Source organism: the organism of the source record quoted next, unplaced genomic scaffold, assembly GCF_019419815.1.
Source record: "Pyrus x bretschneideri cultivar Hongxiangsu unplaced genomic scaffold, Pyrus_bretschneideri_v1 Contig13, whole genome shotgun sequence".
Classification (NCBI taxonomy): Eukaryota; Viridiplantae; Streptophyta; class Magnoliopsida; order Rosales; family Rosaceae; genus Pyrus; species Pyrus x bretschneideri.
In genome coordinates, this window is record NW_025999424.1 from 4,671,060 (window position 1) to 4,688,866 (window position 17,807).

General features: G+C 39.6%; 4 protein-coding genes across 4 annotated transcripts; all 4 read left to right on the forward strand.

Annotated features, from left to right (window-relative positions):
• The first annotated feature begins 112 nt into the window (after positions 1 to 112).
• LOC125474871 (disease resistance protein Roq1-like) lies at positions 113 to 1,794 on the forward strand. The gene is made up of 3 exons (XM_048579063.1): positions 113 to 621; positions 719 to 778; positions 1,661 to 1,794. The coding sequence occupies exons 1-3, from the start codon at positions 113 to 115 to the stop codon at positions 1,668 to 1,670; spliced, it is 579 nt and encodes a 192-aa protein (XP_048435020.1). The 3' UTR covers positions 1,671 to 1,794.
• Positions 1,667 to 11,172, forward strand: LOC103960294 (disease resistance protein RUN1). The gene is made up of 8 exons (XM_048579059.1): positions 1,667 to 2,716; positions 2,815 to 3,111; positions 3,253 to 3,466; positions 3,530 to 3,563; positions 8,808 to 9,399; positions 9,497 to 10,112; positions 10,350 to 10,772; positions 10,889 to 11,172. The coding sequence occupies exons 1-8, from the start codon at positions 2,060 to 2,062 to the stop codon at positions 11,029 to 11,031; spliced, it is 2,976 nt and encodes a 991-aa protein (XP_048435016.1). The 5' UTR covers positions 1,667 to 2,059; the 3' UTR covers positions 11,032 to 11,172.
• A 1,701-nt stretch (positions 11,173 to 12,873) lies between these two features.
• On the forward strand, positions 12,874 to 14,583 carry LOC103960295 (protein trichome birefringence-like 19). Its single transcript, XM_018650651.2, has 2 exons — positions 12,874 to 13,451; positions 13,607 to 14,583. The coding sequence occupies exons 1-2, from the start codon at positions 12,975 to 12,977 to the stop codon at positions 14,387 to 14,389; spliced, it is 1,260 nt and encodes a 419-aa protein (XP_018506167.2). The 5' UTR covers positions 12,874 to 12,974; the 3' UTR covers positions 14,390 to 14,583.
• A 674-nt stretch (positions 14,584 to 15,257) lies between these two features.
• LOC125468269 lies at positions 15,258 to 17,654 on the forward strand. The gene is made up of 4 exons (XM_048579061.1): positions 15,258 to 15,874; positions 15,978 to 16,593; positions 16,827 to 17,246; positions 17,371 to 17,654. Exons 1-4 carry the CDS (start codon positions 15,647 to 15,649, stop codon positions 17,511 to 17,513), a joined length of 1,407 nt encoding a protein of 468 aa, XP_048435018.1. The 5' UTR covers positions 15,258 to 15,646; the 3' UTR covers positions 17,514 to 17,654.
• The last annotated feature ends 153 nt before the right edge of the window (positions 17,655 to 17,807 follow it).

The window sequence follows — 17,807 nt, forward strand, 5'->3', positions numbered from 1 at the left end:
TCTAAGTCAATGGAAATTGTACGATTCTCACTTTCACCTTGTCATTCAGGATGAGCTGCTTGTTCAAACGATCGATCCATCTGAAATTTTTTATGAACACAACTGGTTAGTAATGGTTCTTCTGAGATCAGCAGCTTTTAAGGATTCCATTTCTTCGTCTCAACGTTGTCGTTATCACGTGTTCTTGAGTTTCAGAGGGGAAGACACTCGCAAAACTTTTACCGACCACCTCTACACAGCCTTGATCGGTGCAGGATTCCAAACGTTCCGTGACAACGATGAGCTCGAGAGAGGAGAAGACATCAAGCCGGAACTGGAGAAAGCGATCCGGCAGTCACAAACTTCTGTCATTGTGTTTTCCAAAGACTACGCGTCTTCCAGATGGTGCCTTGACGAGCTTTTGATCATCCTCGAGCGCAAGAGGACTAACAAAGAGTTTGTAGTTCTACCTGTCTTCTACGACGTCGATCCATCCCAGCTGAGGAAGCAGACAGGATGTTTTGCAGAAGCTTTTTCCAGGCACCAAAGTACTCAGTCTTCCAGCAAGGTCAACAGATGGAGGGCGGCACTTGCACAAGTTGCCGATTTAGCTGGCATGGTGTTACCAAATCAAGCTGACGGGTAAAGTTTAATAATTTTTTCATGTGAAAATACATAATTTAATTATAACATGACTACAAGTTAGATTTAATAATTTTGTTTTAACTGTAAATTTTAGGTATGAGTCGAAGTTTATCAAAAAGATTGTTAAAGTCATAGAAGGAAAACTAAGGCGGGTCAATCCTAAGGGTGCGTTGTTGCACCGGACTATCTCGGACTGGACTAGTTGGATTAAGCTGGACTGGACTAGATTAAGCTGGAATGAGCGTTTGGTGTAGTGCGGACTAAAATAAAAATTTTAAAACTCTTAAATTTTATATTTTAAATTTTTTTAACAATCAGCATAGAAATTTTTTTTTTTAAAATATTCTGCGGCTTTCACCCTACTCTTTCTGGAAGGAGCTTCCCCTTTCTCTCTCACAATTGCTTCCCCCTTTCCTTTTTCTCACAACTTTGCAGACGACACATCTCTCCCTCTTCACTTTCTCTCACATCTTCACTTCCTCTTTCTCCCTTTAAGTGCAGAGGTATCAGTGCTCATCCCACTCGTCCTCGACAAAAACTCCCCCTCTCACAGCTAAGCAAAACGAACAAATCAAAAAATCAACAGATCCCATGGCGCGATTTGGATTTTGGTGGTACTAGAACAACTAATGCGCAGCTGATGGAATGATAGATGCACAACGATTCTGTAAATTTGTTTTTGTTTTTTGTTTCGAATTCTTGGTTGGATTTTTGAAAATGGGTTTCAAATTCTAGACTGTTTCGAATTTTGGGTCAAATTCTGGGTTTCAGACTGCGCTATCTGGTTTTGAAAATGGTTGAGCAAGTGAGGAAGAAGAAGACAGAACGGGCGAAGCGGTGAAAGACGAAGCGAAGCTCATTGGTCTTAGCAGTCCGCCCAAAATTGGGGGGTCTCGCTAAGACCCTTTAGCGAACCCGTTAGTCCATGCGAGTCCCATTTTGTCCCATTAAAGTTAGTCCCTGCTGAAACCAAACACAAGCTTACACAAAAACTTAATCTAGTCTAGTCCAATGAAAGCTAGAGAGGGCAAACAAACACACCCTAAGTGTTTCCCCTAAGTTGATTGGAATTCAATCTCGAGCGAAAAGAATCGATTCCTGGTTAAAAGATGGATCTACTGATGTTGGCATACTTGTACTTTATGGGATCAGTGGAGTTGGCAAGACGACCATTGCGAAATCTGTTTATAATGCAAACTTTAGAAGATTTGAAGGAAGAAGTTTTGTTGAAAATATCCGAGAACTTTCGGAACAACCAAATGGCTTGGTACAAATACAAAAACATCTTCTTTCTGATATTTTGAATGGGAGAAATGTGGAAATACACAGCGTTAGCGAGGGAGTATCTAAGGTTGAAGATGCCATCAGATCGAAGAGGGTTCTTCTTATCCTTGATGATGTGGATCATACGAACCAATTGGATGCGGTATTTAGGATGAAACATTGTTTTTATCCGGGAAGTAAGATCATCATAACAACTAGGCGTGCAAAGTTGTTAAAGCCTCAACAAGTTTCTGAGATGCATAATGTTGAACCTTTGAGTTACGATGAATCTATGGAACTCTTCAGTTGGCATGCTTTTGAACAAGATCATCCCGTTGATGGTTACATGAAACATTCAGAAGAGGTGGTAGATCACTGTGAAGGACTTCCATTAGCTCTTCGAGTTTTGGGTTCTTCTCTAATGGGGGAAAGTATAACTGTATGGCAAAGCACGTTAGAGAAATTAAAGGCTATTCCAGATGGTCAAATCATGAAGAAACTCAGATCAAGCTACGACTCTTTACAAGACAAGCATGATCGAGATTTATTTCTCCATATTGCTTGTTTCTTTGTTGGAAAGGACAAAGATTGCGTTGTTAGGATTTTAGATGAGTGTCAGTTCTACACTGTTGTTGGAATTCAAAATCTCGTCGACAGGTGCTTAGTGACAATTCATCAATGTGAGTGGCACAAATATTGCAAGATTCAGATGCATGACTTAGTTCGTGACATGGGCAGAGAAATTGTTCGCTCAGAATCAGAGGAGCCGGAGAAACGTAGTAGATTATGGCATCATAAAGATTCTTTCAAAGTATTGAGAGAAAAAAATGTAAGAAGCATGCTTAGCAAACAATGTTGTATGTATGTTTTTTCCATTTTGTGTAGCTTTTACTAATTTCTTTTTCTTTTTCTTTTTCTTTACATTAGGGTACCCAAACAATTTGCGGTCTTGTCCTGAATATGTTTCCTGCAGACACCTCTTCAATGAATTCGGATGAGATGGTCTTCGAAACTGAGGCATTTGCAAGGATGCACAAACTCAAATTACTCCATCTCAGTCATGTACAGTTGAATGGATCGTATGCAGAATTTCCGACAGAATTGAGATGGTTGTGTTGGCATGAATTTTCTTTGAATTCCATACCCATCAATTTTCCGTTGGAGAATCTGGTTGTTCTTGAAATGCGTCATAGCTGCTTGAGACAAGTTTGGAAGGGAACAAAGGTATGTTACGCTATACTTTTTCTCATCCTTTTCTTTAAGGATTCTCATTTTGAACATTCAATATTTGTGCACATGTAAGAAAGAATTAACGTTTCGTCTCTCCTCTTTTGTTTTCTTAATTTCATTACTTTTTTTCAACAGTGCCTTCCATCGTTAAAGATCCTTGATCTTAGTCATTCTCATGACCTTAGAGAAAGTGTTGCTGACTTCTCACTTTTCCCCAATTTAGAAAAACTGATTCTTGTAGATTGTCGGAATCTGATTGATGTCCATGAATCCATTGAAAGCCTAGAGAAGCTTGTTTACTTGAATATGAAGGATTGCAAAAGTATTAGGATGTTGAACAAGAACATTGGTAAACTCAAGTTACTCAAAACACTCATTATATCTGGTTGTTCGAATCTTAACGAGTCTTCAGTGGACATGATGAGGAACATGGAGTCTCTGAAAGTGCTTGTGTTGGTATTCACAAGAGTTTGCTAACTCAATACCAAAATAGATGTGGGTGATAAGTTTACAAACTCTATCACACCTCTCACTTTCACTCTCAATAAAATTGGACAAGGAAAGAAATAGAGAAATAGAGAAATAGAGAAATGGAGGGAAGCAACAAGCTTTGGTAAAACACTTGCACTTAGATATATGAAAAGAGAGTTTACAAACTCAATAGCTTACAAGCTGAAATTAAATGAATGGGAAATGGGATTCGGATGGGATTATCTAAAGCTTAGCAAGATGGCCTATTTATACAAAACAGAAATTAATAAACAATGCAACAACACATGCAATGAATGGGGTGTTTAACATCTTTACACCCTTTAAAACACATGCAGGAACTTTGGACAGTCTAGCACTCATATGCAGCTATCTTTCCAGCTTGCAATCAACACTCTTTCGGCTAATACATCACATGGCAGCACACTGCTGTCTTGTAATCAGCTTTCGGCTAACAGATGGAGGGAGCAATGATCTTTGTAGTTGCTGGAAACAACCTGGAAAGAAACTAACAGCTTGCTTTAACCATTAACAACCTGTTTTGATTTGATTTTCCAACACACCTCCTCAAATTAAAACGCCTTTATGCCTAGCATTTCACGTAGCAACTTGAACGGCTCAACTGACAATGGCTTAGTGAAGATGTCTGCCACTTGTTCCTTCGTGTGACAATAGACAAGCTCAATTGTCTTTTGCTTCACATGGTCCCTTAGAAAATGGAACCTGGTATCAATGTGCTTGCTCCTTCCATGTTGGACTGGATTCCTAGCAAGCTTGATAGCTGAGATGTTATCCACATGAATCACAGTCGATTCCATTTGTGGATGACACACTGACTTCAACAGATTTCTTAACCAAATTGCCTCACACACGGTTGAGGCTACAGCAACATACTCGGCTTCACATGATGACAAAGCAACAATTGATTGCTTCTTTGAAGTCCATGAGAAAGCCGTTGATCCTAGAAAAAACACATAGCCAGTTGTGTTTTTCCTTTCATCTTGGTCACCTCCCCAATCACTATCTGAATAACCAAATAATTTTGCATCTTCACCAAAATTATAAAACAGACCATAGTTTAGAGTACCTCTTATGTACCTCAAAATTCTCTTGGCGGCCAGCCAATGAGACTCCCTTGGTGTTTCCATGTATCGACTCACGAGTCCAACACCATAAACTATATCAGGTCTTGTGATTGTAAGATACCTTAGGCTTCCAACCAAGCTTTTGTACACGGTTGAGTTTACAAACTCACCTTCTCCTTCCTTAGACAGCTTCAATCCAGTTGCAACTGGAGTGTTGACAATATTGCACTTGTCCATATTGAATTTCTCCAATATATCTCTCATGTACTTTTGTTGAGAAATGTAGATACCATCACTTCCTTGCTTCACTTCTATGCCAAGAAAGTATGACATTAATCCATTGTCAGTCATCTCGAATTCACTGAACATGGATTGCTTGAACTCACAGAACATTACTTCATTGTTTCCTGTAAACAACAAGTCATCTACATAGAGACAAATAATTAAGAACTCCCCTTTTGCACCATTCTTCATGTAAACTGAATGCTCGTATGGACATTTCTGAAATCCATTTTGGTGAAGGTAGTTGTCAATCCTTGAGTTCCAAGCTCGTGGTGCTTGCTTGAGGCCATACAAAGCCTTCTTTAAACGATACACCTTATCTTCTTTTCCCTGTACTTGGAAGCCTTCTGGTTGTTCCACGTACACTTCTTCCTTAAGAACTCCATTAAGGAAGGCTGACTTGACATCTAATTGATAAATTTTCCATTTATGCTGAGCGGCAAGAGAGATTAGTAATCTTACCGTGTCAAGTCTTGCAACTGGAGCATAGACTTCATCATAGTCCACTCCATACTTCTGTTTGTAGCCCTTTGCTACAAGCCTTGATTTGTATCGATCCACACTTCCATCTGCAGTGCGTTTGATCTTGTAAACCCACTTGACACCAATAGCCTTCTGATTTGGTGGGAGCTTTGTCAACTCCCAAGTGTCATTCTTCTCGATGGCATGGATCTCTTCTTCCATGGCCTTTTTCCAACAATTTTCTTCCACAGCTTCATTGAATGAGAGAGACTCATGGTCTGCATAGAAGCAGAAAAAATTGGTTTCTTCTTCTTCTTGTCTATAAATCTCTGTGAGGAGCTGCTTTCCTCACTAGATGTAGGACCACTCCTTGCAATTCTGTGCACTGGAGTTGTTGTGATTGTTTGAGCAAGTTGTTGCTCAACAGGTGGTACAACTTCTGGTTCTTCAAAATCAGTGGAGACGATCTTCTCTTTACTGACTTCTTTGTTGTTCCACATCCATGCCTCTTCCTCACTGAAGATGACATCTCTACTAACCACTAGTTTGCCAGTTAGTGGGTTGTAGAGCTTGTACGCCTTGGACTCTTCATTATAGCCCACAAACACACACTTCTCACCTCTATCATCAAGTTTCCTCCTCTTGGCTTCTGGAACTTGAGCATATGCAACACACCCAAAAATTCTTAGGTGTGTAACATTCGGCTTGTATCCACTCCAAGCCTCTTGTGGTGTCATCTTCTTGACACTCTTTGTTGGACATCGATTCAACAAATAAATCGAACAAGCTACAGCTTCTGCCCATAACTCTTTTGGCAAATTCTTCTCCTTAAGCATGGACCTTGTCATGTCAAGGATGGTTCGATTATTTCTTTCGGCTATCCCATTTTGCTGTGGGGTATAGGCAGCAGTAAGTTGATGCCTAATTCCTTGCTCCTTGCAGTATGCTTGGAAAGCATTGGAGGTGTACTCTCCACCTCTATCTGATCTTACAGCCACAAGCTTGTGGTTGCTTTCAGCCTCTGTGAGTGCCTTGAACTCCTTGAAGATTCTTAGGGCAACCGACTTCTCCTTGAGAAAGTAAACCCAAGTCTTCCTACTAAAATCATCAATGAAAGTAATAAAATACCTATTACCTCCATAAGACATGGGATCCAATGGACCACATATATCTGTGTGCACCAACTGCAGTGGTGCCCTTGCTCTCCATGTATCACCAACAGGGAATGATAGTCGTGCTTGCTTGCCAAGCACACAACCTTCACATACTTGGCGTGTGGCTTCAATCTGGGGTAGACCACGAACCATTCCTTCATTTGACAGCAACTTTAGGCCATTGAAATGAAGATGGCCATACCGAAGATGCCATTTCCATGACCCATCTTCCATTACACCGATGTTGCAACTCCCAATCTTTGTGTTCAACTTCAACGGGAACATTCGGTTTTTTGACATTTGAACACGTGCAATAAGCTTTCTTCTTGCATTCCTGAGAGTGAGAAACATATCCTCCATATTTATAACATACCCTTTCTGGAGCAGTTGACCAATGCTCAAAATGTTGCTTTTCATACCTGGTATGTAGTAGGTATCAGAGATGTATTCTTCTTTACCATCCTTCTGGATGATTTTGATCTTTCCTTTGCCTTCAACTGGCAACTTTGAGGAGTCACCAAGACTCACAGATCCATAAGGCCCATCTTTGAGTTCGGCAAAAAACTCTTTCTTTCCACACATGTGGTTGCTTGCACCAGAGTCTAAATACCAGACATCTTGTTGGCTACTGATATCATGGTGTGCTAGTAAGACTGTAAGTTCTTCACCAGCATTTCCACTTAATTCTGCCATGTTGATATGCTCACGATTTTTATATGAACATTCATTTGCATAATGTCCATACTGCTTGCAACTGTGACACTGGATATGCGCCTTTCCTCGAGTAGATCTCCACTCCTGAGACTGACCTAGATTTTGTGCATAGCCTCGACCTCTTCCTCGGGCTCGTCCTCGGCTACGGTTGGATGAACTCCCACGACGTGAGTTCCACTGCCCACGACCTTTATTTGGTTTGTCAATATTCAACTTTGACTCCAAAGCTTGCTCTAGCGTTGTGGGGCTTGCATTCTTCTGAATGCGTTGCTCGTGAACTATGAGGGATCCTAGTAGCTCCTCTACGCTCATCGCCTCCAAATCCTTGGAGTCCTCAATTGCAGTCACCACATGCTCAAACTTATATGTGAGTGACCGGAGTATCTTCTCCACAACTCGTACTTCATCGAGTCTCTCGCCATTTCTCCTCATCTGATTTACTATCACAATGAGCCTTGAGTGATAGTCGGAGATGCTCTCTCCTTCATTCATGTGAGCAGTTTCAAAATCTGCTCGAAGTGACTGTAATCTCACTTTCTTGACCCGATCTACTCCTTTGTAGATTGTACTGAGTGTGTCCCATACTTGCTTGCTCGTTGTTGCTTCTGCAACCTTCTCGAACGTTGAATCTTCTAATCCTTGATAAAGAAGATACAACGCCTTCTGGTCCTTCTTTCATAAATCCTTGAGAGTGTTCCTTTGATCTGCAGTATATGTGGCTTCTTGCTCGGTAGTGGGTACAACATACCCATTACTGACAACTTCCCATAGCTCTTGTGATCCAAACAATGCTTTGAATTGGATGCACCATCTTTCATAATTTTCTTTCTTCAATGTGGGAACTTGGAGCTGCACTAAGTTGGAAGCCATAACTGTTGCACCTGCCAGAATGGTATTCTGGCTCTGATACCAATTGTTGGTATTCACAAGAGTTTGCTAACTCAATACCAAAATAGATGTGGGTGATAAGTTTACAAACTCTATCACACCTCTCACTTTCACTCTCAATAAAATTGGACAAGGAAAGAAATAGAGAAATAGAGAAATGGAGGGAAGCAACAAGCTTTGGTAAAACACTTGCACTTAGATATATGAAAAGAGAGTTTACAAACTCAATAGCTTACAAGCTGAAATTAAATGAATGGGAAATGGGATTCGGATGGGATTATCTAAAGCTTAGCAAGATGGCCTATTTATACAAAACAGAAATTAATAAACAATGCAACAACACATGCAATGAATGCGGTGTTTAACATCTTTACACCCTTTAAAACACATGTAGGAACTTTGGACAGTCTAGCACTCATATGCAGCTATCTTTCCAGCTTGCAATCAACACTCTTTCGGCTAATACATCACATGGCAGCACACTGCTGTCTTGTAATCAGCTTTCGGCTAACAGATGGAGGGAGCAATGATCTTTGTAGTTGCTGGAAACAACCTGGAAAGAAACTAACAGCTTGCTTTAACCATTAACAACCTGTTTTGATTTGATTTTCCAACAGCTTGAAGCAGATGAAATTCCAGTGAATCAAGTACTTGCTGCTGGTGGGCAGTTGATTGAATCTTGGCCTGCGAGAAGTTCATATATTTTTTGGACCTCTTTACCATCTTCTTTAGTATCTTTAAGTCTTAGCGGGCACAATCTCTCGAATGAAGATTTTCCAATGGAACTTGGTAATCTATCTTCCTTGGAAAAATTAAATCTACAGTCCACTTCAGTTTGTAGCCTACCAAGTTGCATCAAAGGGCTAAAGAAGCTTTGTGAACTCAACTTTGGCGGGTGCAAGAGTCTTAAAGAACTTGTGGGGCTACCAAAAGTGAAGCATGTGTTTGTGACTGATTGCACATCATTGGAAAAGGTAACATATGATTCATTTTCATCCTACAAAAATAGTTTAGTCTTGTTTCGTCACAACCGCAGCCTAGTTGAGGCGGAGTATACGTTCAGACTAGAACCCATTGGAAAAGCTGATACAGAAATGATCAACCTGTTGGAATTGCGCAATTACTTGGAATCCACAGCAACCATTAAGATGCACGTCCCATTTTCATATGGAAAGATTTCGCAAGACTATGAGTCTCGTCCCATCCAGGTAAACCTCTCTCTCTCTCTCTCTCTCTCTCTCTCTAGATTTGTCTCATATCCTATAAAAGTTAAATAGTAATGATTTCCATGGCATTCGTATATAGGGACTGTATGAATATGGTATATTCAGCACATTTCTTCCAGGGAATCAGGTTCCAGGTCGATTTGGCCATAGAAGTAGTGATGCAGGAACCTCAATATCCTTTAGAGTGCCTTCACTGCCTCCAAATTATGTAATTCGAGGCTTGAACATCTTTGCTGTCTATGCACTTTCCGAACATTCTTCTTTTTGTGTATTCGATAATCCAATATTTAAGAAAGTATGGAATAAGAGCAAGAGTCTAAAGTGGATTTATAACCCACAAGTGTATGGGATTCCCAGGGAGGGAGAAGACGTGGTATGGTTAAGCCATTGGAAGTTGGAAGGTGAGTTATTAGGTGGCAATGAAGTTGTTGTTTCAGTGTTTATGCAACCAGGTGTGTTTCACTTGAACGAGTTTGGCGTCCAGCTTGTGTGTGAAAAACACGAAAATAATGGTACGAGTACGCAACACAACACGTGGACGGATCCTTATTATCCACGTGTCATCGGAGGAGACTTGTCATCACGTGAGGCGACAAAAGGAACGTATTGGCTCTGCTGGAGAGCACACTCACCTGAAGCTATTGCTTGGTTCGATTACCTCGATAGGGACTTTGATGATCATGAATTAGTTACAGGTATGTGTGTTGTTTGAATGGTAAAGCATTTGTATTGATGTACGTTATCAAAAAAGGCCTCGTTTGGTGTCAATGTATCTTGAAGGAAGAAATAAGGTTAACCTCCACTTCTACCTACAAGATACGTTGACTATAACGAGTTATCAAATTCAATCCAATCGTAGATACCAAATAAGGAGGCCGACGGTACTAATTAATCAGCATCTATCACAAGTTTATATATTTTTGCAATCCTAGTGATGCAACTTGGAGAAGAGGAAGAGGAAAAGGAAGAAGAAGAAGAGGAAGAGGAAGAGGAAGAAGAAGAGCAACTGCAGGATGATCTCATGCTTCTTCCAGCAGAAACAGGCAGACTTCCCTCAGATTCAGAAGATGAAAATAATGGCTCAAAGAACGACATAGAAATATCCGAGAGTTCAAAGAAGGGATCTCAAGGTAATGACAACGATGTTCAATCAGCTGCAAAAGATGTTGCAGATGAAGAATTGATGCAATGCTTGGAAATTTTGAACAACATGGAGGAACTTGACGATGATACTTATTCAAAAGCTTTGAAGCTTTTCCATGACGATGCAACTTGGAGAAAGCTATTTGTGAGCATGCCTGATAAGAGGAAGAAACTTTTCATCCTCGGGCTTGGTTCACGTAAAGATTCAGCAGGTACGTGTGTTTATGTTTAGCAGCGCGCAAATTTAGTTCTTTTTTTCTTTTTTTATTTTTATCTAAGCTTATTTATTTCTTTCTTAGTACGTTTGTTGATAGTATGCTTGCTGCAGCAACCAGGGCAGGTGGCCGAAACAACTCATTTGGTGGTATGAGAGGCTGGAATGTATTCATGTTGGCTTTGGCTGCCTTCTTTCTCTTCGCTCTCTATCTGCTTGCTCTCAGCTTCCTCAGCTATGAAAGAAGACGCGTCTAACAATCAACAACGTCAAAATGAACTTGTTGTATTACCGGACTAATATCTTATCCATACTCAAATTGGTTTTTATAAAATTTGCTGAATACTGTATTTAAGATTAGCAGATTAATATGCCTCAATTAGGGTTCTACTGCTCTACATGTTTTTCCGGTGATTGTGGTGTCTGCTAGAAAAATGAACGGAGTTAACGGAAAGGATCAAATGCCATGCGAGAGTGAGTTTGAGGACCACGAAAAGCAAAACAAAAAGTTGAGGGACGAAAATGAAACACGGTGGAAATACTCTCATCACACCAAGAACTGACAGTTACAAGGTATTTAGTTAAAAAAAAAAAGGTAATTTTCTTTATTTCTATACGTTCATTATTTGAAACAAAGAATATGTCAAATATGGAAAAATAATTATGGCTCACCAAACAGGACTTCCATGTAAACAAAAAGGTATAAACATGCTTGAGAAGGTAGAAAAATTATGGCTCACCAAGCGGACTTCCATGTTGACGAAGTACCACGTACCTGTAAGCTCAAAGGCGTGGTATGAACTCTAAAGATAAAATATTGTCCCAATAACAATTATAGAGAAATATTTAGCTTATCTTAAACTGTTATTTGTCACCTTGCGTATTTTTGTACTTATTGACTATTATTAGTATATGGAGACAGGTTTCCTTATATACAGAAAAAATTATAACTTATTACAATATTAAGTTTATTTCTATACATATAACTACCCAAGTTAGGATCAAAATTCTTTATAACTATAAAGTGGTTATTCCCATACTAGAGTATTACTATAAAAAGATTTTACCGTGTAAATTTCATATAACAACATCACTAGATTACCCTGTTTACCTGTCTGCAGTGACTACCCCCTTTAATTGTTAGTCTCAATCACTTCAGAAACGATTTGGACAGCCTGCGTGTCAAGGTAAAAGTGATGGCAACCAAGCAACTGTTTGAAAGTGGTGGCAAATAAGTTAGTAACTCAATCTTTAGTGCCATCTATCAGTCTCTAAAGACTGAAAGTGACCACCATTTTCCATATGTTAATGGTAAAACACATATTTGAAACGAAATCACATTTCGACTAAATTTGTTAACGGAACAAAAGACGGTGACAACAAGGATGTGATTTCGGGTTAGTGTTTACCCTTCAATAAGCTACCGGCACAATTTTGTGCATTATTTTGTTCGCAATGATAATAAAGTCCATAGACACGTAGCCAAAGCTGCACTACTACATTCCACTATCAATCCATACATTGACGATATGAACACGAGCCTGGTCTGAGAACCCTTCACTTTACAATCATTTCTGACTTCACTCTTAAGCCACTCCAGACCCAATCACTTCTGGTATAAAGTACCTGATGACTATCCATATGAAATGAGTCAAAGTATACATGCACTCAATTATTGTTGGCTAGATTTTATCCCTTTCATTTGGGCCAATTCTGAACTAGACACGAGTTAAGCATAGTGTACTAGCTCTCGGCACTAGAATTTGAAAAATATGCAAATAGCGCTTTACCACAATAATAGAAAGCATGATGCATGTGCACTGGTTTGATCCCCCACCTCCCCCTTCCCCCTAACAACTAACAATTTAACCCACTAATGCTATCATTTGTCAAAAAAAAAAGAAAAAAACTTAGTGGACAAGCAAACTGTTTTAGAAGGTAATTATCCCCAAATAATGTGTATGCAATTATATGTAAGGTGGCTTGCTACTTTTTGTCCAAAGTTGTTATTAATTATGAAAAAGGATGCCCCAACAAAAAAAGTGGCATCATAATTTGGGTGGTAACCATAACAAACAAGTTGCTAACTTGGAAAATTATGAATTGCTAATTTTCCTCAATTATCACATAATTATTGGACCTATATATAAACATATTTCATGAATCCAATAATCTATTTCTAGCCTCACAATTCTCCACCATGAAGTTTCAAGCCATTGGTCTGCCTAATGCAAAATACACACAACCAAACAACACCTACAAAAAGGGTATTCTTCTAGCCCTCACCTTGCTTCTGCTCACCACAATCCCTCTCTGTATAAACAATAGCACAACTTCTCCATTGCCATCTCCTAACAGCAACATTACCAGTGGATTAAAAACCCTAGAAGATGAAGACCAATGCCAAATACTTAGTGGGAGTTGGATTCCATATCCAGATGGACCTGGTTACTACACAAATGAAACTTGCAATTTCATCATTGATCAGCATAACTGCATGAAGTTCGGGAGGCCTGACGTGGAGTTCATGAAATGGAGGTGGAAGCCCGAAGATTGTGAGTTGCCATTGTTCGATTCTGCTCAGTTCTTGGAGCTTGTTGGAGGGACGTCATTAGCATTCCTTGGTGATTCTGTAGGAGGGAATCAAATGCAGTCCTTGCTCTGCCTTTTGTCCAATGTAAGCATTCAATTACTATTGGATAGTTCGGCTATGGAAATGACGTCTGTTCTTTTTTTTTCTTTTTTTTTCTTTTTTTAAACAAATAACCACAAAGATTTTGAAAAATTCCAAGATAGTCCGGCTATGAAACTGACGTCCGTTCTATCTTTCAGGTGACTTATCCTGAGGACATTTCTCGCAAGTATTCAACAAACACAGATTACTCCAAGCGCTATGTATACCATGACTACAACTTCACTATGGCATATTTCTGGGCACCCTACTTGGTTAAATCTAGAGATGCCGACCTGAATGGCCACGGCCTCAACAGCCTCACGAGGCTCTACTTAGACGAGCCCGACGAGAGATGGGAAACTGAGGTTGAAAATTTCGATTATGTCATCGTCTCAGGAGGGCAATGGTTCTTCCGGCCGCTGATATACTACGAAAATGGTCGCGTCATTGGGTGTCACAAGTGCGGACGAGACGACATGAAATCTTTTCTCACGTACTACGGGTACAAAAAAGCATTCCGAACAGTGTTTAGGACCCTTCGGAACCTCAAAAACTACAAAGGGGTGACGTTTTTGAGGACGTTTTCTCCGTCACACTTCGAAAACGGGGCGTGGAACGAGGGAGGGAATTGTCCGAGGACGAGGCCTTTCAGCAAGGAAGAAATTAAGCTAGATGGGTACACTTTGGAGATGTATTTGACACAAGTGGAGGAGCTAAAAGCAGCAGAAAAGGAAGGTATGAAAAGAGGCCTTGAATTTAGGTTAATGGATACAACCGAAGCTATGTTGCTGAGGCCTGATGGACATCCAAACTTCTACGGACACTCACCTCACCGGAACATGACTATTGCTGACTGTGTCCACTGGTGCTTGCCTGGCCCCATTGATACGTGGAATGAGATTTTGCTGTATATGTTGAAATCCGGGCACAAAACATCCTGACGCGAAGAAGAAGCTCCGTTCCGTGCCCTTCGGATGGGATGTTACTCTTGCAATATTAAAATACCAACACGATACATGCATGGTTAGCTTGACATATTGTCACTGCAACAACCTAGAATAAATTATAAAATATACTTGATGAAACGTTATATGTACACATTGTTTATATTTTATACACATTTATATTTTGTATATTTCAAAGTGTCTATATATATATATATATATATATATATATATATATATTCTCATCCCTCTTTTTCCTACTTTATTGATTAAAATCTTATTCCTTTTCAATTTTTGATCAAGGTCCTTAGATCTCAACAAACGTCATTAATTATTTTAATATTTTTTTTTTTCTAAATATTTTCATTTAGTGTTAGAAACGTTACATTTTGTATATTTATATTTATAGCTAAATTTTTTATCATACATTTTTGTTTTTAGTTTGTACCCATTTTTAATTTGCAACCCTTTTTTTTTAAATTCGTACGAATTTTCTTTTCAATTTTTATTTGTACCCATATATTAATTCATTTTTGTGCCAATATTTTTTAAACTTTTATTTGTATTTGTACCTATATTTTTTAATTTATTTGTACCCATTTTTAGTTTTGCTAAATGTCACATCCTGGCCCAGGGTGGATCACATCCTAGGCCCGCTCTACCACCGTAGCACGATATTGTCCGTTTTGGGCTTACCATTCCCTCACGGTTTTGTTTTTGGGAACTCACAAGCAACTTCCCAGTGGGTCACCCATCACGGGATTGCTCTAGCCCCCTTCTCGCTTAATTTCAGAGTTCCTATGGAACCCTAAGCCAGTGAGCTCCCAAAAGGCCTCGTGCTAGGTAGAGATGAGAATATACATATAAGGAACATGGAGTCTCTGAAAGTGCTTGAAGCAGATGAAATTCCAGTGAATCAAGTACTTGCTGCTGGTGGGCAGTTGATTGAATCTTGGCCTGCGAGAAGTTCATATATTTTTTGGACCTCTTTACCATCTTCTTTAGTATCTTTAAGTCTTAGCGGGCGCAATCTCTCAAATGAAGATTTTCCAATGGAACTTGGTAATCTATCTTCCTTGGAAAAATTAAATCTACAGTCCACTTCAGTTTGTAGCCTACCAAGTTGCATCAAAGGGCTAAAGAAGCTTTGTGAACTCAACTTTGGCGGGTGCAAGAGTCTTAAAGAACTTGTGGGGCTACCAAAAGTGAAGCATGTGTTTGTGACTGATTGCACATCATTGGAAAAGGTAACATATGATTCATTTTCATCCTATAAAAATAGTTTTAGTCTTGTTTCGTCACAACCGCAGCCTAGTTGAGGCGGAGTATACGTTCAGACTAGAACCCATTGGAAAAGTTGATACAGAAATGATCAACCTGTTGGAATTGCGCAATTACTTGGAATCCACAGCAACCATTAAGATGCACGTCCCATTTTCATATGGAAAGCTTTCGCAAGACTATGAGTCTCGTCCCATCCAGGTAAACCTCTCTCTCTCTCTCTCTCTCTCTCTCTCTCTCTCTAGATTTGTCTCATATCCTATAAAAGTTAAATAGTAATGATTTCCATGGCATTCGTATATAGGGACTGTATGAATATGGTATATTCAGCACATTTCTTCCAGGGAATCAGGTTCCAGGTCGATTTGGCCATAGAAGTAGTGATGCAGGAACCTCAATATCCTTTAGAGTGCCTTCACTGCCTCCAAATTATGTAATTCGAGGCTTGAACATCTTTGCTGTCTATGCACTTTCCGAACATTCTTCTTTTTGTGTATTCGATAATCCATTATTTAAGAAAGTATGGAATAAGAGCAAGAGTCTAAAGTGGATTTATAACCCACAAGTGTATGGGATTCCCAGGGAGGGAGAAGACATGGTATGGTTAAGCCATTGGAAGTTGGAAGGTGAGTTATTAGGTGGCAATGAAGTTGTTGTTTCAGTGTTTATGCAACCAGGTGTGTTTCACTTGAACGAGTTTGGCGTCCAGCTTGTGTGTGAAAAACACGAAAATAATGGTACGAGTACGCAACACAACACGTGGACGGATCCTTATTATCCACGTGTCATCGGAGGAGACTTGTCATCACGTGAGGCGACAAAAGGAACGTATTGGCTCTGCTGGAGAGCACACTCACCTGAAGCTATTGCTTGGTTCGATTACCTCGATAGGGACTTTGATGATCATGAAATAGATACAGGTATGTGTGTTGTTTGAATGGTAAATATATTGATGTACGTTATCAAAAAAAGGCCTCGTTTGGTGTCAATGTATCTTGAAGGAAGAAATAAGGTTAACCTCCACTTCTACGTACAAGATACGTTGACTATAACGAGTTATCAAATTCAATCCAATCGTAGATACCAAATAAGGAGGCCGACGGTACTAATTAATCAGCATCTATCACAAGTTTATATATTTTTGCAATCCTAGTGACGCAACTTGGAGAAGAGGAAGAGGAAAAGGAAGAAGAAGAAGAGGAAGAGGAAGAGGAAGAAGAAGAGCAACTGCAGGATGATCCCATGCTTCTTCCAGCAGAAACAGGCAGACTTCCCTCAGATTCAGAAGATGAAAATAATGGCTCAAAGAACGACATAGAAATATCCGAGAGTTCAAAGAAGGGATCTCAAGGTAATGACAACGATGTTCAATCAGCTGCAAAAGATGTTGCAGATGAAGAATTGATGCAATGCTTGGAAATTTTGAACATGGAGGAACTTGACGATGATACTTATTCAAAAGCTTTGAAGCTTTTCCACGACGATGCAACTTGGAGAAAGCTATTTGTGAGCATGCCTGATAAGAGGAAGAAACCTTTCATCCTCGGGCTTGGTTCACGTAAAGATTCAGCAGGTACGTGTGTTTATGTTTAGCAGCGCGCAAATTTAGTTCTTTTTTTCTTTTTTTATTTTTTTATTTTTATCTAAGCTTATTTATTTCTTTCTTAGTACGTTTGTTGATAGTATGCTTGCTGCAGCAACCAGGGCAGGTGGCCGAAACAACTCATTTGGTGGTATGAGAGGCTGGAATGTGTTCATGTTGGCTTCGGCTGCCTTCTTTCTCTTCGCTCTCTATCCGCTTGCTCTCAGCTTCCTCAGCTATGAAAGAAGACGCGTCTAACAATCAACAACGTCAAAATGAATTTGTTGTATTACCGGACTAATATCTTATCCATACTCAAATTGGTTTTTATAAAATTTGCTGAATACTGTATTTAAGATTAGCAGATTAATATGCCTCAATTAGGGTTCTACTGCTCTACATGTTTTTCCGGTGATTGTGGTGTCTGCTAGAAAAATGAACGGAGTTAACGGAAAGGATCAAATGCCATGCGAGAGTGAGTTTGAGGACCACGAAAAGCAAAACAAAAAGTTGAGGGACGAAAATGAAACACGGAGGAAGTACTCTCATCAC